The 12,046-nt window shown below is 36.9% G+C and overlaps 1 protein-coding gene across 8 annotated transcripts in view; it reads right to left on the reverse strand.

Annotated features, from left to right (window-relative positions):
• Window positions 1-12,046, reverse strand: part of MRE11 (MRE11 homolog, double strand break repair nuclease) — an 87,318-nt gene that overhangs the window by 36,392 nt on the left and 38,880 nt on the right. For 6 of the 8 annotated variants that reach the window (XR_004436274.1, XM_033208182.1, XM_033208181.1 and 3 more), the window contains exons 13-16: window positions 11,680-11,853; window positions 8,240-8,302; window positions 1,618-1,837; window positions 206-289 (exon numbers count right to left, since the gene is read on the reverse strand). Coding sequence is in view for 7 of the 8 variants with exons in the window: in XM_033208182.1 (XP_033064073.1) it covers window positions 206-289; window positions 1,618-1,837; window positions 8,240-8,302; window positions 11,680-11,853 (541 nt within the window). In the remaining variant the exon portion in view is untranslated. The remainder of the gene's footprint in view (window positions 1-205; window positions 290-1,617; window positions 1,838-8,239; window positions 8,303-11,679; window positions 11,854-12,046) is intronic. The other 2 variants (XM_033208184.1, XM_033208185.1) reach the window with 2 other exon arrangements.

Genomic DNA, 12,046 nt, shown 5'->3' on the forward strand with positions numbered 1-12,046 from the left:
GCCTATAAAACATAATTTTAAAAGCTTACCCTCTTCAGTAACTCTAATGCATAGCAAACATCTTTTAAAAAATAATTTATCCTGTGATCCTAATTGCCCTTTTAACTTTCCAATGATGGCAACACAAATAAGGGCTACTAATGGTGATTACCTTGGTCTTCCTAATGTTGGAATTCATAAATAATCACTTGCAGTCTATACTCACCATCTATAATAGACATATTTCTAGATGCTGACACAGCAGTCTTTGAGTTCCTGCTACGCGTAGAAGTCTCCAGACCAGGGTCTGCTGTTAGAAAAATGAACAGTCAATGTACAAGCCTATCAGCAGCTAAGGTTTATTTCATACAACACCAAAAAATGAAAGCTAAATAAACCTATGTCAAATAGTTTGTCTGTAAAAAGCTAGACGTATATATAAGAACAAACATCTAGAGTCTGACCAATTTTCACAGACTATTCTTTTAGGCCATACTTTAGTTTATTCAATTTAATTTATCCAATTAAAATGTAAGGAAATAGGCCAGGCATGGTAGCTCACGCCTGTAATCCTAGCATTTTGAGAGGCAGAGGCGGGAGGATCACTTGAGGTCAAGAGTTCAAGACTAGCCTGGCCAGCATGGTGAAATCCCATCTCTACTAAAAATACAAAAATTAACCGGGTGTGATGATGGGTCCCTGTAATCCCAGCTACCTGGGAGGCTGAGCCAGGAGAATTGCTTGAACCTGGGAGGCAGAAGTTGCAGTGAGCTGAAATCGCACCACTGCACTCCAGCCTGGGCAACAGAGCAAAGACAAGACTCCATCTCAAAAAAAATTAAAAAACAAAAATAAAAAATTTTAAGGAAAAATTTTGTAAATATGAGAACAGTGAAAATAATCATCATTAAAAGATGAGGATTTCTCTCCCTGGAGATTTTAAACCAAATTAATATTCATTTCACCAGCTTAAAATTCCTATGGATGCATATTTAATAAAAAGAATTTTAAAAAATCTTTAGAGATGAATTGACATAATGTGTGAGAAAGTCATTGAATGACCAATTTCTATTGGCATGAACTATTTAATGACAAGTCTCACAGTAAATACAATGATGACAATGTTAATGACTAGTTTTAGAAATCAAATTGAGGGCAGTTTTCCTTCTTAAATCGACTTTATTATAAAGACTACTTGATAAGCATGTGGGTATTTGTATCTTATGACAGTAACAAAAATAATAATTGTATGATCTGGAGTTTTCCTCCTGTTGCCAAAGGCTTTTAGCTAACTATTTTCTTTAACAACTCATATTTGCCTATTACTTTGTACATGTGAGAATACATATGACATTAAATGTACCCAAAAGGTACTATGTGACACAGTGAAGCTTTTATAAGGTATGTGCTAAGAACAATTAAAACCCTAAGTGCATGTGGCCATTCAAAATTTATTTAAGTAAAAGACACGTGTCAGAACTGCCTGAAAGACTGTCTTTATGTATTATAAAAATAGATTTTTTAAAGAACCATGTTTTAGAAATAAAAACTTATAATTCAACTCTGACGAGATGTAATTCTGTATTTTCCACTCAACTGCCAAGTGTGAATGTGCACAGGACTGAACTCAGCGCTTACCTCTTCCTCTTTGAGACCCTCCTCTTGATGCTGAATTCTGCCCTCTTCCGCCTCTTCGACCTCTTCCTCGGCCTCTTCCTTTGTTGGTTGCTGCTGAGATGCTATCATCAGAGTCATTAGCCATCTGTTCTGCTAAATCTATACTCATAAGGTCATCAGCACTAAAGGCAGAAGCAGACTCCTCTGACTGAGATCTGAGCGCTCTGGCCCTGGTCATAGCCTAAGGGTTTGGAGAAGAAGGAGAAAGCACACACAAGGAGATAATGTATCATCCTAAAAATCATTAATTTAGGCATTGACATGAAGTAATCATACTATAAAAACATAAAGGAGGCTGACAGTGGCTCATGCCTGTAATCTCAGCACTTTGGGAGGCCGAGGCGGGAGGATTGCTTGCACCCAAGAGTTCGAGACAAGCCTAGGCAACATGGCAAAACCCCGTCTCTACAAAAAAAAAAATTAGTCAGGCATGGTGGTGCACACCTGTAGTCCCAGCTACACAGGAGGCTGAGGCAAGTGGATCACTTGAGCCTAGGAGATAGAGGCTGCAGTGAGCTATGATCACACCACTGCACTCCAGCTTGGGTGACAAAGAGAGACCCTGTCACAAAAATAAAAATAAAAATAAAAAATACTTATATATGTGTAAAGGAGAACATCCCCACCAATCAAATTTAATACTTATTATCCTGTCAGATCAATCTACCATACTACCCATGAGACCCTTTGAAAAGATTTACCAAGAAAAACAAAATTTCACAGAATCAAAATTTTCGGAACTAGAAGGAATACTGGCAATCATCCCTAATTCAATACCATATTTGACAGTAACAGACTGTCATCATTTGAGCTACTTTTTAGAATCGGCTCCTAGGAAATAATAAGAAAAAAACTTACAAAAAATAGCTGTTATCGCTGGGCAGTAAAATTTTAGGGTGCTTTTGTTTTTTGTTCTTGAATATTACATATTTTCTATATTACGCTTTTTCTTAAAAAATTAGTTTTATAATCAGAAAAAACATGAGCAACAATCTCTCACAAATATATGGTAAAGAGAATTAAGGGCTGGGTGCGGTGGCTCACACCTTGTAATCCCAGCACTTTGGGAGGCCTAGGTGGGTGGATTGCTTGAGATCGGGAGTTAGGGACCAGACTGGGCAACATGGCCAGACTCTGTCTCTACAAAAAATACAAAAACAAACAAACAAACAAAAAAATTAGCCAGGTGTGACGGCATGCGCCTGTAGTCCCAGCTACTTGAGAGGCTGAGGTGGGAGGATTGTACAAGTCTGGGGGAAGCAGCGGGGAGGGGAGTTGTTGCAGTGAGCTGAGATTGCACCACTGCACTTCAGCCTAGGTGACAGAGTGAGACCTTGTCTGAAAAAAAAAAACAAAAAAACAAACAAAAAAACAACGAAACGGAAGAATTAAGGAGAATATATCAATTGAAAGCCTAAGAAGGAATAAATACCTTAGGACCAAGAACATGCCACGCATTCTTAATTTGATAAGAATCCATTTAGAAAAGACAAGTTTGAGATTTAACCAAACTCTAAAATGAATAGAGATTTAAGATAGAATAGGGGGCCACGGTGGCTTAAGCCTGTAATCCCAGCACTTTGGGAGGCCGAGGTGGGTGGATCATGAGTTCAAGGGATTGAGACCATCCTGGCCAACATGGTGAAAGCCTGTCTCTACTAAAATTACAAAAATTAGCTGGGCGTGGTGGTGCATGCCCTATAGTCCCAGCTACTTGGGAGGCTGAGGCAGGAGAATTGCCTGAACTCAGGAGGCAGAGGTTGCAGTGAGCCGAGATGGCGCCACTGCACTCCAGCCTCGTGACAGAGTGAGACTGTCTCCAAAAAATAAAATAAAATATAAATAAAAGCAAATTCGCCTTGATCTTCCCTTAAACCAATCAAAAGGTAATAAGAGAACAAAAACAAAATACAATTTCCATAAAATGAGAAAATAGTTCCAACCCCCAAACACACAAACTCTTCTATAAAGAGGAGTTAATGAATGTGACAAATATTTGACCTGGCTAAGGGAGAAAGGTGAGAAGAGTTTCAGGTATTGTAGAGCTCTCCAAAACTGATGTATAAATCCCAAGAGGACATGACAGCAGTCCCTCATGCTTGGAATGGCAGTTCTGGGTCTAAGAATAGTTGACCAGAACATTTCTAAGCTCTGTGATACCATGAAGTAAGGAGACCCAGGGCTAAATGAGGAGATGTGAACAAGGCAGGCAGCGTAAAGTGGGAGTGAAGTGGCAACTTCATGATGAGATGATCTCAGTTGAGGTGAAATCACAGCTAACTCACTACATGCAGGGTTCAATATGGCATTACAAGGCAAAAAGAAAACACTTTAGGAAATACAACAAAAAATACAAGAAACAACAGTGATTTCAATTCATCTTTCCTGTCCCACATAAAATACAGTTAATCCTCATTATTCATTAATTCTGTAATTGCAAATTCACTTACTTGCCAAAATTTATCTGTAACCTTAAAATCAATACTCACGATACTTTTGGCATCATTTGTGGAGATGCAAAGAGCAGTAAATATTTTGAATTGCTTGACACACACATTCCCAGCTGAGGTTGAACAATGAGCCACTCTGCCTTTTTGTTTCCACTTGTGCACTTTAAATAAGGGTTCTTTCTGTGAGTCAGTCATGCATTGCTTAATGATGGATGCCTCATGAGAAATGTGTCATCAGGTGATTTCATCATCGTGCAAACATCATAGTGTGTACTTACACAAAGCTAAATGGTATAGTCTACTACAAACCTAGACTATAGGAGATAGCCTATTGCTCCTTGGCTACAAACCTGTACAACATGTTACTGTACTGAATACTGCAGGCAATTATAACACCATAGCTATGTATTTGTGTATCTAAGCATATCTTAAAAGAAAAGATATAGTAAAAATATGGTATTATAATCTCATGGGACCACCACTGGATATGCAGTCTGACACTGACCAAAATGTTGTATGTGGCACATTATTGCATTTTTTGCATTTTTGTACTTTTGCTTTGGTAACGTGGTGTTTAAAATGACCTCCCCACAACATATTTAGTGTTCATTCCTACATGCAAAGAGGCTGCAATATGACTTTTGGAGGAAAAAATGTACATTAGACAAACTTCAAGTATAAGTCAAAGTGCTACTGGCTATGAGTTCGATGCTAATGAATCATACATTAAATACAGTATCTTTAAACAGAAACACATTAAAAAGATCATGTATTGATCAGCTGATGAAAACATTACCAGTGGCTCACAGAAACCTAATTTTGTATTTCCCCTAGGAGCAATGATTCACTATTCACTAATTCTGTGCTGGAAGTGACTTTACACAACATAACTACCACAAATAACAGGAACCAGCTGTATGTTTTTAGAAAGTAGACTTAAGAGAAAAAAGATGACCTAAATCACATAATTAATAAGATAGATTTAATTGATAAATGTTGAATTCTATACACTGAAAATTAATAATATACTTCAAGACCCCATGAAACTTTTTAGCTGATATATAACAGAGTGCAAAGAAAAATCTCAATACATTTTTGAGAGGAGAAATAAATTTATCATACTGTCTAATCATCCTGCAATAAAAAATTAATAATAATAAAGTAAAAACCTGCCTCCTGAAAACAAACCAGTCAAAACTATAAAACAAAATGAAAGTTGCGGAACATCTAGAAAATCATAACAAGAATATTGCACATCACAACATATGAGAGAGCTAAAGCAATGCTTATAAGAAAGCTATAGCCTGCTAAGTAAGAATGAATGTAAATAAGTTAATTCTGTACTCAAAAAGTGAGGAGAAACAAAATAAAGCCTATCCAAGTATTAGAATGAAGATAAAACCACATACTAATAGATTTTAAACAAAAACACATTAGAATGAATAAATATAAGCACTGGTCCTTCAGGACAAAACAATAATATTAATAAAAATCACAAACCTTTAAAGAAAGGAAGAAAACACAAATAGAAATAAGAGGTAGACATTACATCATTAGAAATCATTAGAAATAAGAGGGACATCATTAGATTATGTCTAATGATTAGATTATGTCTAATGATTTACATCATTAGAAATAAGAGGGACGGGCGTAGAGGCTCACATCTCTAATCCTAGCCCTACAGGTGTAGAGGCTCACATGTTGCCCAGGCTGGTCTCAAACTCTTGAGCTCAAGAGATCCACCTGCCTCGGCCTCCCAAAGTGCTGAAATTACAGTTGAGTCACAATGCCCAGCCTAAAAGACTTTAAAGCATAATGTTTTTTTCTCCAAATAGGAGAGCTAATAGTCTTGTTTGTCAGTGTAAGTAATTTAAGCATGGTGCTAGGATTCATATTCTAAGCCAAATGATTCTGCAAAGCTGTGAATTACAGCTTGGCAGAGTGTCAGACTCCATTACCTAAGTTCTAAATAGTATGCTGAAAATGAAAAAAACATATAATATCCTATGATCTGCTGAAAAATTACCTAGGAAGCCCCGATTATATTTTAGCCTTAAAATAAAGCTGAATGTCTGAACTCATATGTTATTTCTTCTGTAAAACTCCCATTTGAAATTTGCCACAGCCTCTCCTACCTTCCTTGTATAAGACGTTCACTCTTACTCTTTTAAAAGCTTAATGAAAAATTGAGGTTTGTGGCTTCAAACATGAAGAGCTCATTCAAACGTAATGAAATATTTCTGTACCCTGTTAAATTGAAAGGGTTAATAAAATTTAAGCTGGATATTTAAGAACCAGGAATCAATTCTTCCTAGCATTATTCTTGCGATTTGGCAAACTATTTCTATTTTAAGTGCACCTTATAAGATGAATACAAATATAATAAACATGTTAAGGCATTTCTAATCTACAGCTTCTTTTCCTTAGCTTCCAAAAAACAACCTGTAAAAGATACAGTGGTTGCAACTATGCATATTTCAACAGTGATTCTGACGTGTTGCATGACAGTTTTAGAAGTTTTTCATTTTTAGAAAACCATCCATTTGCAATGCACCAAATTAATATTATAATAATCTAAAATTCTGATAGGTCACAGGATGATAGAAAAGTCTACACGTGGAGTCAGAAATATGTTCAAATTCTAGCCCCACTCTATGACCTTGAGTCTGGTCTGAATCCTCATTTATAAAATGGGCACCTAGGAAAAGTAATTCAATAAATATCTTCTTTACACAAATGTCTCTTATCTACTAAAATGAGAAAATCTTGTGGATACAGACCATAGCTTTTTTATATGTACAGTCCTACTATAAAGCAGAATATCTAACTCATAACAGGGACTATACAAAATGTTTGCTGAATGAAAGCAATCAAGAAAAAAACTAACAGTACATCATTTATAAGATAACTTTTAAATACTAGACAGCAATCGTAAAACACGAAGGGCAATCAGAAAGTAAGAAAATACATTTCAATCATAAATTCAACAAGTACTAGGTAGAGGCCCCAAATTTAAGTTACTGATTGCTAACTTGTAGTTTCAAACCTGCAATGAGACTGAGAAGACAGCGATGATGGTGCTTAAGCTAATTTTAATATTTTGGAATAGATAATATAAACTGTCTATTTACCCATGCTTGCTTAGTCATGGTTAACACTGCTAACCAAAACACTTTAAGTTTCTTTTATGCCCAAAATAATATCAGCTCAGTAAGATAAGATTTTATCTATAAGATGTTCTGCTAGAGCTTGCAGTGAGCTGAGATCTGGCCACTGCACTCCAGTCCGGGCGACAGAGCGAGACTCCGCCTCAAAAAAAAAAAAAAAAAAAAAAAAAAAAAAAGATGTTCTGCTAACGAATAGATATTATTTTGAGCAATAGGGGTTTTTGTTGTATATATCCCCACACACATACAATTGAATAGGTTTTATTCATTTTTATTAATTTATTTTAGAGACAGGGTGTCGCTCTGTTGCCCAGGCTAGAGTGCGGTAGTGCAATTACAGCTCACTGCAGCCTTGAACTCCTGGGTTCATGCAGTCCCCTCTAACCTTAGCCTCTTGAGTAGCCAGGACTACAGGTGTGAGCCACTGCACTTGCTAAACAGGTTTTAGACAAGAGCAAAAGGGAAAAAAAGAGCAGAATATTTGTAGGCTGAACCGAAATCAATCAAAGGCAGCCATCCTAAGCCAACCCCAGCTCACTCCTATCCACCAGACCTATGGACTGACTATTCTAATTAAACCTATTGGGTATTCTAGTTTAAGAAAGTGACATATGGCCGGGCGCGGTGGCTCAAGCCTGTAATCCCAGCACTTTGGGAGGCCGAGACGGGCGGATCACGAGGTCAGGAGATCGAGACCATCCTGGCTAACACGGTGAAACCCCGTCTCTACTAAAAAAATACAAAAAAAAAAAACTAGCCGGGCGAGGTGGTGGGCGCCTGTAGTCCCAGCTACTCGGGAGGCTGAGGCAGGAGAATGGCATAAACCCGGGAGGCGGAGCTTGCAGTGAGCTGAGATCCGGCCACTGCACTCCAGCCCGGGAGACAGAGCAAGACTCCGTCTCAAAAAAAAAAAAAAAAAAAAAGAAAGTGACATATAAACACAAGAATTTACAGCAGAATAATTACCTCACGGACTTCATCATCTTCTTCATTAGTATTTTTTTGTCTGCTTTCTCTGAAACGACGTACCTAGATCATAACAGAGTAAATCACAAACATGTTGCCTATTCCAGTTATGTAAATATAAAACAAGGGGCTACAATTAAGAAACGCTTTATGTTATAAAACTTGCAAATTTAACAACCTGTCTCAAAAGAGTAAATAAATCATATTTTTCCAATTATTAACATTAAAATTGTACAATGTACTGTTAAAAAAAAAAATTCATATTGACCAGAAGCAAAATTATATTACCTGCTGCCAAAATGTTTCACATCACTGAAAAAGTCTTTCTGACTGTAGAGGAAAAATTCTAATACCCTATGGGTGTTACACTTCAGTAAACTAGTTAAAAACAAAAATATCTCCTTGACAAGGCTTGAAATATTTATTACACTGCAAATCATTCTCATGCACCTGGCTGCAAGACATCCAGGAGGCTGTGTGAAATGGGATCTGAAGTGGGTGGCCCCCGAAGATCCATTTTTATCAACAGTCAACTCGTGAAGGTTTGCTGAGCATGGTCCTGGTATCAAGAAGGAGACTACAAGTTTCTTTTTTAATAGTTCCTGCTCACAAGGCTCTTACTGTACAGCTATGTTTACATTCTTTAAGCCCATTTATTTAATAATCTACTCAGCACATACTTACTGAGCACCTTCAATGTGCCACATACTACCACAGAAACTGAGAACACAATTATTAGCAAAACAGACAAAAACCTGCTCTCATGGAATCTATAATCAACTGATTATATGGGAGAGGGAACAGCAAATAAGACTCCAATGTAAGAGACTGGAGCAATGAGAGGAATCAACAAAAGACACCGAAAATATGCAGCCAGTGAGGCAGGAAGATAACAAAAGTCTGGTATCCTGAAATCCAATAAAAAACAAGTTTCAACAGAAGCTCAAGTGAGATGTAAGATAGAAAACTGACAGTGGATTTAGCAATGGCAGTCACTGGTGATCCTGACAAGCGCAGCTTCACTAGAATGATGGGATCAAGAGCCTGAGTGGATAGATTTAAGAGAAAACGGAGAGAGAAGAATGAGGCAGCAATACAGAAACCTCTTTGAAGCGATTCTGCTCTAGAAGAGGAACAGAGAGCAGTAACTAAAGGAAAATGGGATCGAGAGTTTTGTTTCTTAAGCTGAAAGAAATAACAGCATGGTCGTTATGATTCAGTAAAGGAAAAATACAAGAATAACAACATTTTAAAAGATGACACAGCATGTAACAGTGCCTACGTGATACGTAGCATACCTAAAGTGCTAAGCCATTCATAGAAGAGAAATGAGAGTCAGAGTGGAAACACTGAACAGGCACTATGTATCCAACAGTATTCGAAGGATTTTACATGGATTAATTCTTTTAATCCTTACAACAACCTTGAAGAAGGGCCTATTATCATCACCATTTTATCCTCAGATGAGGATACTGAGGGATATGTGGGTTTAGATAACTCACTGATAGGTACACAGCTAATAAGGGTTTCGATTTTGAACATGGGTGTCTGGTCCAGAGTCACCATGACTCACACACTCTTTCTCTCTCTCTCTCTCTCTCTCTCACACACACACACATACACCCCACACAGACTTTGCTGCTTAGGAGTCATGATGTCACTCCAGGTGGGGATGGTCATGTTTTATATCTGGTATGTACCCGAGAAATCTATTTATGCCATAAATTAGCAAACCCAACACATTCAGAGTCATAGAGTGAATGGTTTTAGAGTGTGAACTGCCTGTCCTACATCTGGAAGTACTTGGTATTAAATAATATTAGTTACACATTGACACCATAAGGCTTTAAGAGAACCATGTTAACAAAAAGCACTAAAATAAGGGAATGAGTTTTTTTTTTTTTTTTAATAATGTTGTTTTGTTCTTCTGCTTAGGGAAAATCTGGGAAATACAGAAAGTGATCCCCTGTAATAAAACTACCTTGACATAACTGTTGATAATATATCTGGGATATTTTATTTATTTACATGAACATACACGATTACATATAAAATAAAAATAATTGAGATTATACTATGCAGTTCATCTTTGAAAATCTTTTGCCAATTAACATTAGATTAGAAATATCTTTTCATGTTCTTCCAAAATGTCATTTTTAAGGGCTGTATAAAATTTTATATGGTATATGCACCAACATTTATTGTACCAAAACATTTCCAATTATTCTCCACTATGAACAACGAGATGAATCACTCCATACACAAATCTCTATCTCACTATTTTCGTAGGGAAATTTCCCAGGCTGAGTTAAAGGGTAAATCTTAAGCCTCTTAATATACACTGCCAAACTGCTTTTCAGCAAAGCTATTCAAAAGTAATACTACTACCAGCAGTGTGCTAGATACTATTTTTCTCAAATTGCTGCCAACTTGACAAACAAAAGATGTATTTCAGTTTCTTTGATTATCCTAGGCTAAACACCATTTTCATATGCTTATTAGCCATTTATATTTCTTTTATGAACCACCTACTCATGTCCTTTGTTCATTATTCTATCAAAATGTTTATTTTTAAGATTTCTAAGAGCTCATTAATATTACATTAAGAATATTAACCTTTTTTTGCCCACAAATATTTTCATGTCAATATCTTTTAATTTTGTTTTTTGACAATGTGATATGCAAACATTTAAAATTTCTATGTAGTCAAGTCTAGACAGCTTTTCCTGTACTTCTTCCACTGCTTCTTGTTTAGCAGAAATTTTCTAGATGAAATTCAAGATCTTGGCTGGGCGCGGTGGCTCAAGCCTGTAATCCCAGCACTTTGGGAGGCCAAGGCGGGCGGATCACAAGGTCAGGAGATCGAGACCATCCTGGCTAACACAGTGAAATCCCGTCTCTACTAAAAAATACAAAAAACTAGCCGGGCGAGGTGGCAGGCGCCTGTAGTCCCAGCTACTCCGGAGGCTAAGGCAGGAGAATGGCGTGAACCCGGGAGGCGGAGCTTGCAGTGAGCTGAGATCTGGCCAGTGCAGTTCAGCCTGGGTGACAGAGCAAGACTCCGTCTCAAAAAAAAAAAAAAAAAAAAAAAAAAAAAAAAAAGAAATTCAAGATCTCAATCAAAACTTACTAAAAAAAATTAAAATGAACAAAAGTTAGCATCCTATAAGGTTCATTTTAAAGCCCTTTCAGGATCTTCAAGAGAAGATACTATCCATGGGGAACAAAACACTTACTTAGTACCAACCATATGCAAGACTCTGTTCTAGGCATTGTCTGCATTTTCTAATTTAATCCTCATTTTATCAATTCAATTTTATAAATGAGAAAAACTAAACAAATCAGAGAGGTTAAATAGTGATCTACCAGAAAAAAATCTCAGAGCTACTCTTAAAGAGAGACTATTTAAATTCACCTAGACACTCAAATTAGCTACTTACCTCCTCGTCGATTTTGTCCTCTAGGGCATCAATATGACGTTCTTTAAGAAATCGCTGTGTTTTTTCCAACTGGTATTTCACTAGTTCCTCAATGGCATCTTTCTCCTCCTTGTCCACAAATTCTTGTACTGCTTCACCCATCCCTCTTTCTGTTAGTAGTGAGAGCTGCACATTCTATAAGATACAAATCACTGGATGCAGAAATAGTATTTATTCTTTACAAAATAATTATAGATGAGCAAGGAAAATTACCAAGTATGTTACCAGAGAAAAACTATAGTGAACAGTTGTAGTTAAGCCTACTAATATCAGGAACCAGAAAAAGCAAAGTCAAAACCAGAAAAGGGAGAGGAGTATAGGACAGGTG

Source organism: Trachypithecus francoisi, unplaced genomic scaffold (genome assembly GCF_009764315.1).
Source record: "Trachypithecus francoisi isolate TF-2019V2 unplaced genomic scaffold, Tfra_2.0 Lachesis_group8, whole genome shotgun sequence".
Taxonomy (NCBI): Eukaryota; Metazoa; Chordata; class Mammalia; order Primates; family Cercopithecidae; genus Trachypithecus; species Trachypithecus francoisi.